The following is a 19798-nucleotide window of genomic DNA, read 5'->3' on the forward strand; positions in this document are numbered from 1 at the left end:
CTGTCCTTTTTCACTCCTAATGGCAGAATTCCATAAATTACAAGTTTTCCAGCTATCTGAAGTAAATGTTTTGCAGTCATATGAAAATAAAGTTTTATATTTCTTAAAAAATAAATAGTTGTTTGTTTTCTTTATGTGGGAAATGGAGGCAGTATTAGCCTTAGCATGGACATCAAGGCATTCTCCATTCTCTATTTTTCTTTCCACTTAATGTGTTTTATCAAGTCATTTCGAAGTCTCTTGCTGATGTTACCTAATGGAGCTGGATTTTATTTCAGTTTAAAAAGGGTGTATTTCAGTTTAGATTGGAGTTCTTATTAGGTAGAACCTGATGCAGACAAAAACCTTTTTTGTCCTGATTTAACTGAATTGGTTAAAACTAAACTCAAGGTCCTCTTTTCCATAGGGAAGTCCTGATCTTTTGAACTTTGGCTGTTATACCTATTTGAAATGATGCTACCCTTTCATGTCAGTATTGCTTATGGGTGTATTATCCTCCCTCAGTTTGCACTTTGAAACAGCAGTTGCTTTACCGGAATCAACATTTTTCTGATCCTATGAATGTGAAAGATTTTGAAAATGAATTTCCTAGGTTAGAATGATCTGTAATGTGTCATAGTCAACTGACAGTCCCTGTTCTTGTTTTGGTACCTTGTGCGAGTGACCATGGTACTTTCCAGAAGGATGAAACAATCAGATACCAAATTGTCCGACTATGTAAATTTAGTATACTCTTTTGGTATTGTATCAGATGTGTTCATTAACTTTGTGAAGAAAACTTACCTATTCCACAATAAGTTGAGATATTTTTTTCTGCCCTTTCATGATCTAAAGCCTGTAAGAAACACATGTTGTGGAAAAGTCATGGTTGTGAGGGTAGGGACTACTGATTGATGGTAGCTTAAACAAGAAGTTGCTTTGTGTTATACAGTAGGTGAAGTAACCTTTGACTTGTTAACTTGGAGTTATTTGGACATTGTGGTGCTTCACTTAAATGATTACTTTTGTGATAATTGTTTTTAAAAACAGGCTAAATTAGATACCTTTTTTATCATTATAAGGCTGTCTTTCTGGAGGTATAAGGTATGTTGGATAACATGTGTTTCTTTTCCTTAGAACCAACACAAATATACAGATTTCTACGTACCCGGAATCTAATAGCAGTGAGTAATTGGTCTTTATCACTCCTTTACTTTGGACTTGTAGGAAATTTTAATTAAAGCATAACCTTTTTTTTTTTTTCCCCTGCAGCCAATCTTTTTGCACAGAACTCTCACTTACATGTCCCACAGAAACTCCCGAACAAATATCAAAAGGTAAAATTGTTTTTGAAAAGTAATCCTAAAAAGTTAACCAAATAGCAGAAGTCCAAAAAATAGCGTAGAGTGACCTCCTCTTTTCACGTGGTGTGTAAAACATGGCCTTTTCTTTTTGAAGAACTTAAAAATATGCACACATCACTTTACAGTTGATTTCTGAGACCAAAGAACTTTTCTGTATTGTTAAGGGGCTGTGTGACCATGCTTGTGCCTTCTGTTGATGTGGATAACTATCTGCAGAATCTAATTCTGCCATGTTTGTTGTCTGTTTTGGGGGAGAACTTCTTAAACACAAAACTGTATAATGTCTGAACTCTTGTAATCAATGATGGTTGATCATAATAATATGAAACATTTTATTTTAAACTGTAACCTAACTGCTTACTTAAAAACAAACAAACACACACAAGACTGTTGGTTTTGTTGATTAGTCTTGGAGAGATCCAGTAATTATTTCTGTAATTATTTTAAAAGCTGAAAAATGAAGGAGGTCAGTTTATAACGTTTTACACAAAATCTAGCAAACACTTCAAAAAGGCTGCTTTGAACTGGATACATGTGAGAAATGGGCTTCAGTTTTGACATAGCAAAATAGTCATTCCTATCATGTGAGGTGCTACAGCTGCATGTCAATAGACTTCAAAATATATAAATACTGCAGAGTGAAAAGTGCAGAGTATGTTATTTATTAGCAGAATCACAAAGTACTTTCAGTTACTTCCCCCTCACTGAAAATCATTTGTTACACTTTGGATCTTTTTGTAGCCTGAACACTTCTTTTAAAATATTTTAACACTAAAGTTCTTATTGCTTGGAAACAGTTGCTGTGGGACTGAAATACTTATGAATGCCTAAGGAATAGCAATAAAATCTGATTATGCAGACAATTCTAATTTAGACTATATTTGTATCTAAGGAAGGTAATACTCGAATGATTTGTTGAGCAACGGAATGTTTTTATTTAAATTAAAGAGACTGTGTTTGGCATTCTTAAATCTCTTGGATATTGTTTAATGTTCTTGCCATTAGCGTTAATGCTACAATATAACTTTTTCTTAAAACTGAATCCATAACATACAACTTCAGGTACTTAGGACAGGTAATGATCAGATTATTATTTCTTTTAAACTTGAAGTTGCTGCTTACTTTTTCTTATAAAAGTTACAGAAGTTAATTGTTTGCTTATTTTAACATAGGGCAGAGCCAAATTTTAAGAAATCACTTTCAGGGTGCTTTGGTTTGGTTTTATTTTGTTTTTAAACTAAAATTGTGCAACAGAAAGCTCTTGCTTATAACTTATATTAACTTATATTTGATTGAATGCATGTGTTTTTACCTGAATCCCTTTCTTTGGGTATCTGCTGTAGTTGCTGGGAAACAAGAAATGGTACTTTGCACATACATGGTGTTGTCTACTGTTTTAAATTTCAGCTCAAATTCAGCTGCACAAGTAATGCTTAGTTTCTCTTTGAAACATACTGATTTTTACTAGTTCCCTTAACACTTTGTTTTAGAACTGTTGATTTCAGTTTGGTAGTGGTCTCATAACAGACAGATTAACAGCCATTTCACTCACTAGTTTTCTGACAATACCGACTTACTGAAATCTGATAATTAGGTCTAGGAAGTAAAATATTTCAATATGTTTTTTTAATAAAAATACAATAATGCAACAGAAGTAAGCTTGCATAGTTGAGGGGAAAAAAACCCAGAAAATAATTGCAAAGAAGTGCATTCTCCCCTGGGTCCCCTCCTCCCGCTTTTCCATGCTCTGTCAGTACTGTGGTCCTTCTCTTTCAGCCTAGTTAAAACCACAGAAGTTGTAGTTTGAAGGTAGTTTGGACTACTTAAATGTAGTGACAAAACTGAGAGATTATGGAAAAACAGTCTCAGCTGAACTTCCAGAGGAGGTTAGCAGGGTAGTTGTTTGCTGTTCTGTGCTAGTAAACACTTTGAAATGTGCACAAGACCTTCATTGCCATTATTTATTCAATAGAAACAGTTAAGGTGTATGATCCTCTTACTCTGGTGAAAAAGGGGCTTTAAAAGAGGGAAAATATCCTAACCAGAGTAGAAGATCTTCCTGAGGAAGGAAAAATTTATGTACCTAGGTTCAGTATAGTAAAAATATTAGTAGAGTTCACTTTGCAAAGAAATATCTTTTGGAACTGCATTACTGTTAGCCTGCTTGTGTGGATCGTGACTATACATGTATACTTATTTATTTATTCCCCTAGAACTTCTTAATTCTACCATTTTTAAATTGCCGATCGTTGTTTTGATTGCCATTTCAGTAAACAGTATCATATCTAAAATATACAGAAGTTATCTCCAAAGTTTATAGAACTTACCTGTTGCAATAGTACATCTTTTATCTCTAGCTCTGTGGTAGTCTGAGAAAAACGCTAGACAATTTATCACTTGGAGGTAGGGAAGTAAAACTGCATTTTTACCAAGAAGTTATCCATTGATGATGGTCCATATGTTTAACACTGAGAAAGTGTTTATAAAGACTAGAATGCTTAGAGTGTAGAGAAATGTTGATAGGGAGTAAGTTAATGGGCATGTGTCAACTTGGGCTAAAAAAGTATTGAAGGTGCTGCTTATCATTGGAGAGGTGATAGGCTTTGGTCAAGTGATACTTGATGGAGAATGGAAATGGGCTTTCTGCCTGTGGGTCTGTCTTCAGGTGTTTATTAGACCAATTGATGGCATTGGAAAGAAGTTACTAACTGTTAATAAAAGTTGCTTCCCATGCAGTATTTCTGGATAAAGGAATATTTTTTTTTTTAATTTATTGGCAGAGTAATGGCATGCTATGATGTGACTTTTAATACTTTGTTAATTATTACTGTGCTTGACTGGAATAAGAGTGGGTGGAGAAAGGAATGCACAAGATGTGTGTACTTGTGGCACAAGTAAATGCTGTCTTGAAAATCCTGGATGTTAAGGATGGTTATTACAAAAACTTAATTTTGTCTGTTATGCCTGGGAACATAGTAGCATAAAAATAGTAATTCAGTTTAAAGTAATTTCTGTATTTTCTTATGTTTTTGCAAGTTAACTTCAAAGGCAACAAATCTGGTTTTATAGGTGTTTTGGTTGCTATTTTTATTTTTTCTGAAAGAGTTTTTAGGAGGACTCTTTGACTAACCTGAGTTTGAAATTAGGAAGGGTTGTGTCATTGTTCGTTTTGGATCAATAATGCTCAAAAATACTAAATCCAAGCTGTGTCATTGTTCTTTTCAGATCAATAACGCCCACAAATATTAAATGCAAGCTGTGTCAATGTATTTTATGAAAGATTGTTAAACTTTCCCCCATTCCTGAAACATGTTTGTCTCTTAGCTGGTTTCTGGCTCATATTCCAATCATGACATAACTTTGCTGTAGAGCTGTTTTAAGCAACTCTTTAGTCTGAAGAAAACCTTCTAAAGATAAGTGGACTACTTGCTGTTCTGCAGAACAGTGGCTGATTTTGATGAGCTTGGGCAAGGTGCACACGAAGACTTTTTTACCTTAGGATCTGAAACTTTCAACAGATTCCTCTGTTCTTAACATCTCTTGCTTTAAAGCTGAGCACTGCAGTGTTCATTTTGATAATGCCACGCTTTAGTGTAGGTGAGTCAGTTCTTGAATCTGTCATCTGTGTGAACCTTAGGCTGAGTAGAGCTTTGAATCACTGATTGCTTATTACACAAATCATAATTATTTTTCTTCTTGTTATCTGACTGCAGCCCTGTGCTTATGTAGTGTTTCTTGTCCAGTGTTACTGTTTAGCCACCATGTGATTTGTAACTAAATCATTCAGATGCATTGCATGCTGAATGTAGACAAGGTATGACATTAGTGTTTCTTCAGTCAGGATATTTCTGTAGATGATGCTTCTCACTTCTCCAGAACATGTCATCATTGTTCCCCCCACGAGAAATTCAGTATTTGGCAACAGCTTATGTTCTCTTATTTCATTTTTCTAAGGTATTAATGTAAAGTAAGGATGCCCTCACAGCTCTTGCATTGTCACTCTAGTCCAGTGTAATTTTGTTGGCATCTAGGTACAAGCATTAATTTTCCTTTAAAGGAAAATTAAAAAACTATTCTGGAAACTATTGAATAACTTCTGTTCATGAGTGAACTTTATTTAGCAATGCACATTAAATTGTATGTATGGTAGAACAGGCTGAACATATGAGCATGAACAGACTGATGTCAGAATTATGGAGAGAAATGATTTGAAGTGATTATTCTCTATGACATTGTTGTCCTTGGTTGTCATCGTCCCCCCTGTTTCCTCTGGGTGTGCTGTAGAAGTAGCTTCAGAATTTGTTGCTCTTTGTATTGTGTCCATTTAATATAACTTTGTGCAGAAAGAAGGGGGGGTTTATAATTAGGCTTTTAACTGTTTTGTCAGAAGGTTTCAAGTGTTCTACATGATTATGATCAAGATTAAAATAGTAATAACTGAAGAGCTGACGCGTAAATTCCTAGTAGGTACAAGTGTCACTAAAGTGGGAAGATTTTTTTGACCAAAGCTGAAATGTGGTTAGATATATTCATTGCAAGGTTTGATTATGGTGCTGTTAAATGACACTTCTTATGAGTAGCAGGATTACTTCTGAAAGGTCTGGTTTTAATTTTTTGAATTATTTTGATACTGCCTGAGAAGATACATTGCAGTTGAGTCCCTAAAAAGGGCACTTTATGAACAGAAGGCTAAAATTGTGTGTGTATATATATACATATATACACAGTTTTAGATTGAAAACTAAGTCAAAGTTTATAGTGAATAAATGTTCTTGTTATATTATGGGAATAGTGGCTATGTGAAACTATGCTTTCTGCTTTCTCTTCACAGGAAAACATTCAAAGTAGATGACATGTTATCAAAAGTAGAGAAAATGAAGGGAGAACAAGAATCTCACAGGTACTGTCCTGCATATATGTTTGTGTCTGTATGTACAAATGAGCACATGCATGTGCTAAATCAGAAGTCTTTTTGACTGATAAAATGAAAGTGATAAAGAGTAATTATTAGAAGCAAGGTAATTACTGTTTGAAATGTTGCTTTCAAAATCTTAAAATGTATGTGTGCTTGTCACTTAAAAACTTGGAGAAAAGCAATATCAGGGTAAACTTTCAATACACATTGTGCTGTTTCTTAAAATGCATGTAGAAGCCTCAAAAAGGTATTTGTCTTAACTTTTTTTTTCAGGACTGTCAGTTGTGTCAGTAACTAATCTGTGTCTGCTGGACTAAAAAAAAAGGCAGATTTGGAAAAATACCATAGTTATTCTATTTGGGATTTATATGGTTGTATACTTGCTATTTTTAGCCTTATGTTCATAGTTACCTAAAAAAAACGCCAAACAAAACCAATCCCAAAACAAACCAAAACCCCCTGAAACTTTTAACAGTATTTAAAAGATCTTACCCATCTCAAGCCATAATAGGGTAACTAGTTATAAAATGTTTTCATTAAAGGCTGTAAAACTTTCAATTTTCCCTTCTAATTCTCTTGAGAAGTATATTCTTTAGTCTGAGATTTTTGTTGTGGTCTGACCCCACATATATCTCATGTTGAACCTTTGCATAGTTCTGTCTGAATAACAGTGTTCACTCTTGAACAAGTAGATAATTTAAAGTCTTAATTCCATATGGAACTGTCATTTGGGGATGGCTTACTCTGTAAACTCCAATTGTGAAATAGTAATTACCTTTATACTGCTGTACCTATTGGTTTTGTCATGTTATTTTTTTTCCACAAGGGTTTACTTTATGTAACACACTTAAATGTTGGATAAAACTCATATTTTATCAGGTCTTACTACTCTGCTTCAGAAAAGAATACTGAACTCTTGCTGAATTTACCATATGGTATTTGGCAAAAGTCAAAGTTCAGCAGTGATGTGAAATTTGGGGATGATGCATTCAGTTCGCTTTCATCCTAGCCTGTCTCTAATGATGGCAACAAGAAGGCATAGCAAGTATGCCTGCTCTGTTGTTTCTTGACCCGTTTCCTAGTGCTGAAATAAAATGGAATGAAAAGCTTATTCACTGAGAAGTGATCTGGCATACAATGTGTTTGTGATATTTTTGTGTGATACGTGATGACCATAACAATTTTTTAAAATTATAATCTTTATGTATGGATTAGTTAAACACCTAAGCTTTTTGTCAAAGTAGGTGTGATAGAAATTAACCAATCTATTGTAAGACTAATTTATTTTATCCAGAATAATTTTTTTCTAATCTATACAATTCAGTCAGAGATCAGTTTTAGTCCTGCAGGTTGGCTTTGTGTTCTCTTTTGTTAGAAAGACTGTAGATAATTTGCCAAAACCCTTCTATTTAATATACTGAATAGATCATGAAATGCAAAGCATTTTGGAAATTTTAAAACAAAACCAGACATTTTAAAGACTAACCTAAGTTGATGGAATGTGTGAAGACCTGTTGAGATGGTTTTTTGTTGTGTTTGCTTGGTTTTTAACCAGCTGTTCTTTTTTCCATAGCACTTGCAAATAATCAGACTACTTCAGAGGCAACCATGCTAGATATGGTTTAGTCTGAAATTTATAAATTTTATGTTCTAAGAGGTTTTACAGATTTATGATATATTATTTTTCCTCAATTATATTTTGCTCCATATATTGTGGATATTTAGTAGGTAAATATTCTCTTTTTAAGGATAAGGATTATGTTGAAACAAAACAGAATATTGATTTGGGTATTGGTTTTTGTGCTTTCAAAACTATCAAAAAATGTACTTTAGAAGTGGTCTGGAAAAGTAACGTGGATGAATGATGCAAGTTGGTATAGATGTAGTCTTCTGAATGCTTAAGCTGTTGGGCATTTTCACTAATCATCTCAGTGCTCTTGGGAATGTTTGTTTAAAAATAGGTGTTGAATGTCAGGTTGTATCTTCCTGAGAAAGTGAAGATGCTCAAAATTGTATCTGGTATTGTAGTGTAACAGATGTTTTGTTCAATACTATGTACTTCAGAAATACTTACTAAGTGTTTTTGAGACCCATTTTAATCTAGGTTTATGAATACTTGCTTTAAACTGAAATGTGTTCTGAATATAGCAATTGGAAATAAAATGGGTCTACAGTCAGCAAAATAGTCTAGGCTATGAGCTGCAGTGTTGTGAAACAAAATAGATGCAATTATTATTTTGATTGCATGTGTTATGGATGATATGGACTTGATGTGACTGATAATCTTTATTTCTAAGGCTGTAGCTTCCCCATTGTAAGGATTTTGCTTACCAAACTTAAAATACTTGTTAGAAAGACAACCGTGATACCAAGTGCAAGTTCAGGGCGAAGTCCTAGAAAATTTCCATCAAAACTTGTCTCTTGCTGGTGAATGTCTAGGAAATATGTTTGCCTGCCTGTGAAAGCAAGATCTCATGTCTTCAGAGAGTGCCATTCTACTGTAGTGTTTACACCTCTACTTTTTTTTATGTGTCAAGTCATAGAAGACATAGAATCAGTCTGTAAAGAGAAAAGTGTTCTACAGCTTTGCATCAATTGCAACTGCTGTATCCAGGCAGTTTCCAAGTTAGGAAGATGGACCAGTTCATTATAGTTCTGCCTCTTTCTTGTGCAGGCCTGCCGGTGAATGGAGTGGAGTGGCCGCTGTGAGAAGAAAATACATATTTGTTCTAACATTTCCTTTCTTTTTTTATTCTGTTTAGCTTGTCTGCTCATTTGCAACTTACGTTTACTGGGTTCTTCCATAAAAATGGTATGTTTGCTAATTCATTCATTATAACTTTGAAATTAGTATAGATCTGCGAGTGGAGTATTTGAATATTTTGAATCTTTGCTGTTTGGATACAGATTTTAACTTATTTAAGTTCAGACTGTCCCATTAGTTACAATACTTTCAATAGTGCTTTAAATATGTTGTAGTGTAATTGTAATGCAGATTAAGCCTTCCAGGGTTTTAGTCAAAACAGTGATTTTGAAAAATACTTCAAGTCATCATCCATTCAAACTGAAATAGACCTTGAGGAGTTCCTGAAGACAGTGATTTCATGGGAATGTGTCTTTGGGGTATTTGAAGTAGCTTTAAAAAACCCCTCAGCCTTCAAATAGAAGGTTTTTTTAGAAGATTTGGTGTTTTTTAATTTAAAATAGAAGTGTGAGAAATCTTATCATGTAGAGCCTAGAAATGAGGCAAAGGCCATGTTGGCAGTTATAAAGGCAATGGAAAACATGTTTTAGTGACTTGCAGTTGTAAAGCCTTATGTGCATAAAAGACAACAGAACGTCTCAAAATCGGAATATTGGACTTCACAGACCAGAATGAAGGGAGGGTTCTGTTCTTTAATGGAAGCAGAAGTGACATGCTTTGTGCGTGGATAAATTCATGTCTTCCCTGAAAAAAAATTAGCTGTTTATCCATTAAAAAAAAGTGGTGTTTCTCATTTTCAGTTAAAAATATTCTGAATAGCATCTTAGTCTTTGGATGTGAAAGCTAATACAATTCATGCAACAGGTTTTGTACTTTTTTCTGGAAGTTATATTCTCTCAAAGTAACTCATGCTTAACCAGATCTATTCAGTAAGATGTTTGAAAGTTAAAGTTGCTCAAGTCTAGATTTCAGTATCACTTCTTTATTAAACTGTAGTATTATACTGAGAAAGTTTTTCAAATCTGTAGATTAGGAACATTCTGCTTCTGGAACTTCAGAATACTGCTGGTCTCAATGGATAGTATTCACCTTGTTTCTGCTCTCGGGAATTTCATGTTATATGTTACCTTCAATATTTAAGCTGGAAAACCACAAGAGGCTTTTGGGACAGCTAGTGATAAGAATAGAGAAGTATAGAATAAAGGTGGAGGAAAAGGCATGCTTATGTGTCTTAAATTCAGACATGTAACTCCAAAATCTGATCCTTCCAGGACTGTATGTAGTAGTAAACCTCACATATGGAATTGAAAGTACCTAGTGGATAGGGTAGTTGGTCCATAGATTTTGCTGGCAGACCTTCTTTTTCTTTTCTGCTTTTCTATTATAGTGTGATTTTAGAGACATGGGCTGTAGTAGATTTTTCAATATGTTAATATGTTTGACTTCCTCTGTGTTTTTGACTGTTTAGATTATGTGACTACTGTTAACTATAAAAACCTTTCACTTCAAGAAAGTACTGCATATAGTGAGAGTCTGATGGTCATTTGTACCATAGAAAAGGATATCACTAACATAAGTAATGTATACTATATTGAATATTAAAGAAAATAATTAATGAAGCTGGTGCAATTAATATGCTTAGTTGTGTGGATATAAATTATGTTAGAAAGTCTTGAAACTGAGAGTGTGGTGGGGTTTTGCTTGGGTGTTGTCATCGTGTGTCCCCATCCCATCCGTCCCGTTCCCGTTCCCTACCGCCCCCCCCCCCCCCCCCCCCGAGTTTCTGTATTTGCTAAGAAAACTTCTAGTATGTCTCATGTTTACAATTTTTTTAAAAAAATCCACGTGTTTCATAAAACTGCTACTGTTTCTAGATGAGTTACCAGAACTCTCTCTTAACTGAAACTCATTAAGCTTGTTCAATGTTGATACAGTGTCAGGAGAAAGGCAAGAGAAGAGACAGGGGTTATGTTGTCTTCACTATACTAAAGCTTTGCTCTTTGTATCTGATGAGCATAACAAAGTATTTCATTGAATGTCAGGTTTTTTGTGACGTCCACTAAGGTGAAGCCATTGTGGTTTTTAACTTAAGCCCATAATAATAGATTTTGTAAGCACAGAAATAACTTCTCACACATTCAGTTTTGGCTGATCATTGCTTTTCAGAATTTCTTTCACAAACTGTTTTTTAACTAGATATATAATCAAGTTTTATCTTATTATTCTTTTTCTGTATGAGGGCACTTTTCCAGATAAATATAGATTCACATAATTAAAGGTTCTCTTACTATACAACGAAATTTATTTTGTAAGGTGGTTCTTAATTGGCATTGCTGATCATACTGCTGGTAGTAGCTGTATTGAAAATTGCGGGCTCTAGGAACTTTACAGTGCAGAGACTGTGAAGCCAGGTCTTATTTTTCTAATACTTTTCAGGTTCTTTCAGGGGTTCTTTAACACCTATTCTGCATATACTTAACCTTGCATAATCTTTAAGGTTGTTTTTTTGTTTTGTTTCCCTATCTGATAGCATCTGGATCTTAAGTTTTGATGCAAACCAAATTCTAGGTTTGCAAGCTGTAACGAAAAAAAAAAAATACAGGAAATAATTTGACTCATCTGTAATTAGTATATTCTGGCTTTCCTTATATCTACCTATATCCTTTTTCTCTGCTATAAAAAGATTTTGACAGTGCCAAAGGTAGCAAGTTTACTCTTTTAAACATTGGAGATCAACTATGCTTTTTTAAACTGCTTGTATTAGAATAGTTCGGTAGGATATGTTCTCAAGTGGGAATTTGCAGTAAGTTTGGGGAGAACTGAAATGTAGAATTTGACTAGAGGTCTTGGTGCTTGGAGGTACCTATGGTTAAAAAGTAATTAGGTGGATTTACACCATTGAATAGATCTTCACTTTTTCAGAACTTACAATATTTTTCTGTTTAGATAAGCCATCACAAAACTCAGAGAATGAACAAAATTCTGTAACCCTGGAAGTACTGCTTGTGAAAGTTTGCCACAAGAAGAGAAAGGTAAAAATTATTTGACAAACTATTAATATATGTTAAAGCAAAATGTATAGCTGCTTCTGGAACATCTAATTAACACTGCCACACAACAAGGTAATGGTGAAATGATGCTTCTCTTAAGATTAATTTAGTCTTTAAATTTAAGAACTAATCTTTTCAAGTTGTTTTCTATTGACTGGGTAAGGGATTCTTAAGAAGCAAATATATATATATATGGATTTTGCTCTGCTGTGTGAGAAATAACTGGAAGTTTTTTAAAAAGAAATCAGATTTGTTAATTGAATTGAACTTGCTTATAAGTCAGATTCGCTCATTGTGAATTTGTCACCTCTATTTTTACTTAAATTTTTTTGTATCACACTATTAAACTATTAATTCTGTTGAGATGTCCAGAGGCTTAAGTAAACTAGGCAATCACAAAATCATAAAATAGTCTATGCCTTTCAGAGTTTAGAAATAAAAGGAACAAATTGTATTTGTTTTGAATTTCCCAGTCATCTGCCAAGTCTTGTCTCTTTCCTTGCTTTTTCTGTACTTATGTTTTTTACATTGATCATCTCAATTATTGCAGATTTTAGCTACTATGAATCATAAACAATTTTCATATCTTTTTTTTTTAAGCATCTTTGAATTTGCTTGCTGTTTTAGCTATGTTTGCTTCACACCAGTTGGCAAATTAGCTTCACAGCTATGGGAATATGGGAAGCTCAGTAATGCATGCTGTAATTTTTAACCAAATGGAAAGATTTGCAGTCAGAACTTTGTGTATTTTCCCTAAGAATGTTAAGCTGTTTTGACATGTTTTTAAGAGTTAATATTGTTTCTAGCCAATTTTGTTACTTGCTATAGTATGGATAAATATGGTAAAAGCAGGAGGTGCTGATGGTTATTTGAAATGTTTTGCTGCAAGTTTCATACTTAGGCCATCTTGCCTTGTTTTTCCAATAGTACACAGTGTTCAATGATCTATTTGAGAGATAACTGAATATAATAAATCCTAGGTAAGTGGTTCTTTATCTCCCAGATAGCACAAAGTGCACTTTGTAATATTGGAAGGAGAAGATAGGAAGCCCTTGAAATATATATATACACATAACCAAAACACTTAATTTCTTTAGGTAAGCAGAATTAAATTAGTATTAATGACTGTTCTACAGTCTGAGTGCCTCATGTTAGTGTTAATTTAATCACTTAGAGATAGATGGCTGCTGCCAGAAGTGATTATAAAATGCCAGTTTTCTTTACATTTTCAAATATCTGGTTTTACATTTAAAACCTGGGATCATTATTCCAGATTTTTTTTTAATCTACATCTGTTACAAGGCTTACTTTCAAAAAGATGGCAGGACAAATACAATTCATAAATTATATAAATTTTAACACCTAATGGTGTTACTTTGTATTCTGAAGACCTAAACCTTAGTTTTCTTGTTTTCCTACAGGATGTCAGTTGTCCGATAAGACAGGTTCCTACAGGTAAAAAGCAGGTGCCTTTAAACCCAGACCTCAGCCAAATAAAACCAGGCAACTTCCCATCACTTGCAGTGTCCAGCAATGAGTTTGAACCAAGCAACAGCCATATGGTGAAGTCTTACTCATTGTTATTCAGAGTAACTCGCCCAGGAAGAAGAGAGTTTAATGGACTGATCAATGGTGAAACTAATGAAAACATTGGTAACTTCAACCTTTAAATAAGTTTTTACAAGGTTTATCTTGTAGGCACGTTTACAGTTGTCTTGATGTGCAGCCTAGGTCATACTCTGCGAAGGGGCAGTAATAGATGAGTGACTGAGTTGGCTTTCACTTGTTTTCAGTCTATTTCAAGATGGGGCTAAAATACAGTTGGTAGCTAGAAACTGTGCCTCTATTTTTGTGTAAATTTAACACCAATTTTTACTAACGTGTGATGGTGAAGGTGTGAGCCAACGCTGTTGGAGGGTGAATAATGGAAGAGCGCCCTGTGGTCAGTGTGACTGTTATTAAACCTCCAACAACACTGGTCACTGCCGACAGCTGTAGGTGCTATCATGGTCTCTCATCAAAACTAAATGACTAGCCAATAAAGAAAATACCTTAATTAGAAATTTTTAAAAGTTATTTTCTTAATCTTAGTGAGGCATATGCTACATTACAAATGTTATAGCCTTGGAGAATGCATGTTGAATGAAAAACTTCTTCTGACTATTTTATAGCTACAAGAGGAGGAAGATCAAATCCCAAATTTTTTATGCTGATAGAGTAATATGACTAAACTATATGTGTTATATACATAAAATATACATGAACATATCTAAAATACGATTAACTGTTAAGCTAAGTGCTCTTTCCTTTGCCATTGTGCTGTTCATTAAATACTGTCCTTTTCTATTGTATGACATATCTGACAACCAACAGCCAGTTATATTTTACAATTGCATAGAAGCTGTTTGATCTCTTGAATTTGTGCTTATATAATAATCGAATACTATATTTCTTATGTACAGATGTCAATGAGGAGCTTCCAGCTAGAAGAAAAAGAAACTCTTCAAATCGTGAAGATGGGGAAAAGACATTTGTAGCACAAATGACTGTATTTGATAAAAACAGGTAATATTATCCAAAATAATTTTTGTGTCTGTTAATTGTTAGGAATTTGTTTAATACTAAACTTAAATCTGTTCTTTATTTTCAGTGTTGTCTGTCTTTGGCTGTATTTTTAGTTGGTGTTTACAATAAGAGCTTAGGTTTGTTGTCTTTGTAAAAAAAAATACAGGTTTCATAATGCACATTTTATACCTGTTCAGTGACAATTGTAAATAATTCCCTTTTATGAACTAGAGTATTGTCCTGTTAACATGCATCAGTATGTCTGTTCCTTGTCAGTTTTTTGACAGATGTAATTTCTGTGGTTCTGTTAAAGATCAGTGACAGCATAATTAAAAAGTAACCCAAACAAACAGCGTCTGAAATATGCTTACTGCTTACATTCTCTTTAGTGGCATAATTTTCTCCATGCCCAGACTTTTGCTGATGCAGTCACAGATTGTATTCTGCTAGCACCTAAAGATGTTAGTTTTCAATTACTACAGTGAAATCAAACAAGTAGTTAAAATCACAGTAGGCTTACTCTGTCATGTAGTTTAAGCGTGATGAAATATTTTAATATTTGTTATCTTGACACTACTTAATATATTTTAAAGAAGGTGGAGTCAGGTAAACTCACATGTAGGTGTAGCTTAGAGCAATCCAGATAGTTCAGAAGATAAGTAGCATACCATTTACTCTTAAGGACATTGTAGTTGTTTGTCCTGCAGAAGATGATAATACCAGCAACAGCCAAAATACAATATATGAAAATAAGTGTTCTATCCATGGCAGGTGTAGATCCCAGGTGGAGGTAGGTATCTAGGTAATTAATAAAAATACATCTTCAAGAAAAAGCTGCTTAAAACTTAGCTCCAAGTGATTCTGACAAAATGGTCATTTATCCAAATATGGTTTTAGAAGTCTTATATTTTGAGTAGGGTTTTTTTAAGAAATATCTTTCTCTAATCTCTATCTTCTTAGAAGTCTTGACAATATTTTGTTCTTTCCTATTACTGAATTCCACTGGAGAACTTTAGTATACTAAACATGATATGAACCATTAGGTGGTTTTGTAGTGATGATACATAAGCTAGGACATTTTCAGCCATGTTGCTGTGTAAGTGACACTGTTTGATTTGCAGCAGAACTAAATCATGCCTAAAAATCAGTACTTTTTTAAAAGAATCTTTAAAATCTTACTTTATGTAAAAAGCCATCTTCAAAATATAACCCATTAACTTCATCAATTATTTGTGGATTTTTGTAAAGTATAAGCTGTTCTTTTATGTTAACTTCTTGAAGTTACGATCTTCTGTTTGATGGAGGAATTGAAAAATAAGTTATTTTACCCAGACTCCAGGCCTAGAAAAGGATATTGGGCAGATCTAAGAAAAGTATTGTCTTAAGGCCTTATGTTCTCTATCTATATGTTTATTTTTTTTACCTTTTGAAGCTCTTCTAAATAGAGTAAATGATGGAGTTAGTGGTTTGCAAGATGCTGTCAAGAAATAGAACTAAAGGTTTCTGATGGCTGGCTTGGTGCATTTATAACTTTATTCTGCTGGGATACGTCTGCTGTAATATAGTTTACATGTAAAAGAAAAAGATAGGCTGTAGTTTACTTGTTTACCAGAATACTGAAGGATCTAGAGACAGAAACAGCCTTTTTCTGTAAGACATAATTCCCAAGTTCACACTGTGTAACAGTTTGCCTACGTTCACATGGAATTTATCTACTTAGCAACAACTCGTTTATTTTGAATGATGCTTCTGTAGCTTATGATCTGTTGTCAGGAATGCTTCAGAAAGTAAAGTCTCAAAAGGAAAAAAAAATATCTTGGGAAACTGAGCTTGTATTGTAAATTTATATTACTTGCTGATTTGTGTTGATGTCTTTTTAAAGCATATGTATCCATGAAACATTTTCCTGAGACTATACCTTTATTCACTGCAACAAAATAAAACAAAATAAAGTAGAAATCAGAAGTTCTCAAGCCTCACTGAACAGACTGCTGCACAGGAGGAAGGAGGATGAGATAGGAAAGAAAGTGAAACTGGTCAGCTGAGATGTTCCAAATCTGACCTGAATGAAATAAGAGCTGGAGGGAGAAAGTGTAGATCTTGACCGGTTGGTAGACTTAAGGGTGAACTTGAAAGTTTGCCTTAAAATTTTCTTACTTCAGCCAAAATAGTCTGAGAAATATATATTTTTTTTTTTTCTTATCCAACTGGGTATTTTATGTAGACATTTTTGTATTTTTTATTTGTCTTATTTGAGAGTCATATGCAACACATGCACTTGGCAGTCTTTTCTCTTGGACAGAAAAAATGTAGCATGTTGGTTAATGTGTGAATTACTCATTCTGGTCTATGTAAAGCTGGATTTTTGTTTGCTTTTTGAGAACATCATACTTTAAATTTGCTATGTTGAAGTCCTCTTAAGGTTACATCTGACATGGCTCTGATATTATGGTAGAATTCTTTAGTTTTGGAGACCTGATTAGGGGTTGCCATATATTGGTTTGCTAGAGCAGAGGAGTTATTAATAAATCAGGAATAGAGATGATTTGGAGGGGGTGTCATTCAGTTTGGTTTTTGTTTCTTCACAGGAAGGTTCCCATCACAGTGTTAATTTGGTATTAACTGTAGTTTTCTTGCATCTCTTGGATGTTGGTTTTTTTTTTTCCTTGCATCACTTGGATGGGGGTTTTTGCATATTGTTTGGCATTAGGCAGCTTTTTTATTATGGATATTGTTTACCTAAGATTCCCACTTAGTTGCCAAATAAATTTGCCTGAAAATCTGCCTTTAGTTTCATGGAAGGATAGTCACTGTAAAATAAATTCTATGTTTTAATAGACAATTAAAATTAATACATATTCTGTGTGGGCAGGCGCTTGCAACTGCTGGATGGGGAATATGAAGTGGCCATGCAGGAAATGGAAGAATGTCCCATTAGCAAGAAAAGAGCAACATGGGAAACAATACTTGATGGGAAGGTATGGATTGTTTTAGTAGCTGAAAGACCTGTCTTCACTTGAAAATGATCGAGATTAAGGTGGAACACAATTCAAAGTATAGTCCATGGCTCTTCTCCTGAATATGGGTTAAATTGAACAGTTAATAGTCTTTCAGGATGATGGACACAAGTTTTGACTTAGGTCTTAGTTTAGGAAAGCTTTGGCTACACTAGATCATTAATACAAGCAGATGTTAGCTACTGTTGGTATGGCAGCTGTCTCTTTCAGTGACTTCTGAATTCCTGTCTTAAAATCAGGCAAATTATTTCTTGTACATCCCCAGTCTCCTTGTTGGCAGGGTAGTATGTGAAGCTGAAGTCCTTGACTTAGTATAAACACTGCTTAGCAACAACTAAAACATCAGTGTGTTATCAACATTATTCTCATCCTAAATCCAAAACACAGCACTATACCAGCTACTAGGAAGAAAATTAACTCTTCCAGCTGAAACCAGAACAGGTTACTTTCTGTTGTTGGGAGAATGTGAGAGAGGATTTTCATGCTGGAGGTGCTACCACAAAGAAAAAAGAAAATAGTCATGGCCAATATGTTTATCACCCAGATCCAATAAGCACATTGTCATTGGTTTTCTGGTTTTGTGATAGCATCTCTGTAAACTAATGAGGCCTGAATATAATAAAGAGCTTTTAAAATGGAATTCTGTAACTTCATTGATAAATTTAGTGTATGATACTTGATAATAGGGGTTTTGGAATTGAGTCAGGTTTCTTCTATTTCTTTATTACTACTATCTTGATAAGCAAGTGGAACATAACATATCCACAGGAGAATATTAAAATAGCATGTCTACAGCAGACAGTGGTGCAGTTTTTAAAGCTTGTGTATTAATATACAATACTGGACTGCAGAATTAGGAGTAGGTATGAGTAGAAAGAGAAGTACACTGGCAGCAGGCTGTAAGTGCTGTTTTCTTTATAGTCAGGGCCCATGCTGCTTACTGTTTAGTGTTTCACAAAGATCAATGTGTGCCACAGTATGTGCATGAAGTGATTGCTCAGTAATGTGCAGGAAACTGCATAGCCATCTTTTTCAGCTTTTTTTAAAGTTTATTTAAATGTATATAATTATGTTGAAAGCACAAGGACTTCAGGTAATTAAAAAATTACATCTGTCCCCATTCTGTGAATATTTTCTCACGACTGTTTTTGTACATGGGAAGACACAAATTCTGCTGTTTTATTTTTATTCCCCCCCCATCCGCCAGAGATTGCCTCCATTTGAAACATTTTCTCAGGGACCTACACTTCAGTTTACTCTTCGTTGGACAGGAGACACAAATGATAAGTCTACAGCTCCTATAGCTAAGCCTCTTGCAACACGAAATTCTGAAAGCCTCCCTCAAGAAAACAAGCCCAATTCTGTTAAACCTACTCAGACTATAGGTAAGCAAACTTTGGTTTTGCTGCTAAATAATGATGTGCTTAGCACTTCTGTGCTTCAGAGTTCCTGACTCACTGGTGCAGCTGCTTGTAATCTTAAACATGAAAATGCAAAATTTGAATGGGCTTTGTTGTATCCCATACTTTGTACATTTTTTAAGGTAAACTTAAAAGCTAAAAATAGTGGGGTCTTTGAAGTCATGACTATATTGAAGTAATTATATACAATACTCATAAATTCTGATGTAAAATAAATTGAGGAAAGTCTGTGAATAGGGCTTCTAGGGTTGTCTGGTGTACTCACCTACTGTTCTGTAGGTATTTGGATTTATAGTATTAATAACTTTTTTATGCTTTGTAGTGAAAATAGTTTTAAAATTTGTCTATCAGATGATATATTTAGCTCTTGGAAAATGTGCTACTGCAAAATGTGACAAACTGTCTAAAATATTGCCCATTACATTGCACATTTCTGGTGTAAAGGTAACTCAAGTTCTTTCAGAATGCTTATGAACTGGCACTGATCTCCTTGAAACATAGTTTGATGTCTAGGCATGGTCCCATGGTGGAAGCCCAATATATATTTTTATTATTTAGCTGCATTTTCTGCATATTCACAAAAGTTGAACAAAGATTTCTGTTTAGGCCTAAAGGATTTTTCTGCTTTTTGGGCAGTCTGAGGTTGTCTAGATAGAATGCAGGCTTGCAGTTAGTACTGTCTGAAAATAATTCTCTGGTAAGAGAAAAACATAGCAAGTCTGCAAACTATTACTACAGTGTGCGGTAAGTCTGTATTTGTGTATTATTGAACTAGTTTCTCCC

The 19798-nt window shown here is 34.2% G+C and overlaps 1 protein-coding gene across 1 annotated transcript in view; it reads left to right on the forward strand.

The window, feature by feature from the left end:
• The window catches only part of SUZ12 (SUZ12 polycomb repressive complex 2 subunit), a 30927-nt gene that overhangs the window by 2276 nt on the left and 8853 nt on the right, over nt 1-19798 (forward strand). Inside the window, 9 exon segments of the mRNA XM_074847726.1 lie at nt 1117-1163; nt 1252-1316; nt 6175-6243; nt 9021-9070; nt 11909-11994; nt 13434-13665; nt 14475-14577; nt 17450-17555; nt 18802-18979. Coding sequence (XP_074703827.1) covers nt 1117-1163; nt 1252-1316; nt 6175-6243; nt 9021-9070; nt 11909-11994; nt 13434-13665; nt 14475-14577; nt 17450-17555; nt 18802-18979 — 936 coding nt within the window.

Source organism: Strix aluco, chromosome 21 (genome assembly GCF_031877795.1).
Source record: "Strix aluco isolate bStrAlu1 chromosome 21, bStrAlu1.hap1, whole genome shotgun sequence".
NCBI classification, from domain to species: domain Eukaryota; kingdom Metazoa; phylum Chordata; class Aves; order Strigiformes; family Strigidae; genus Strix; species Strix aluco.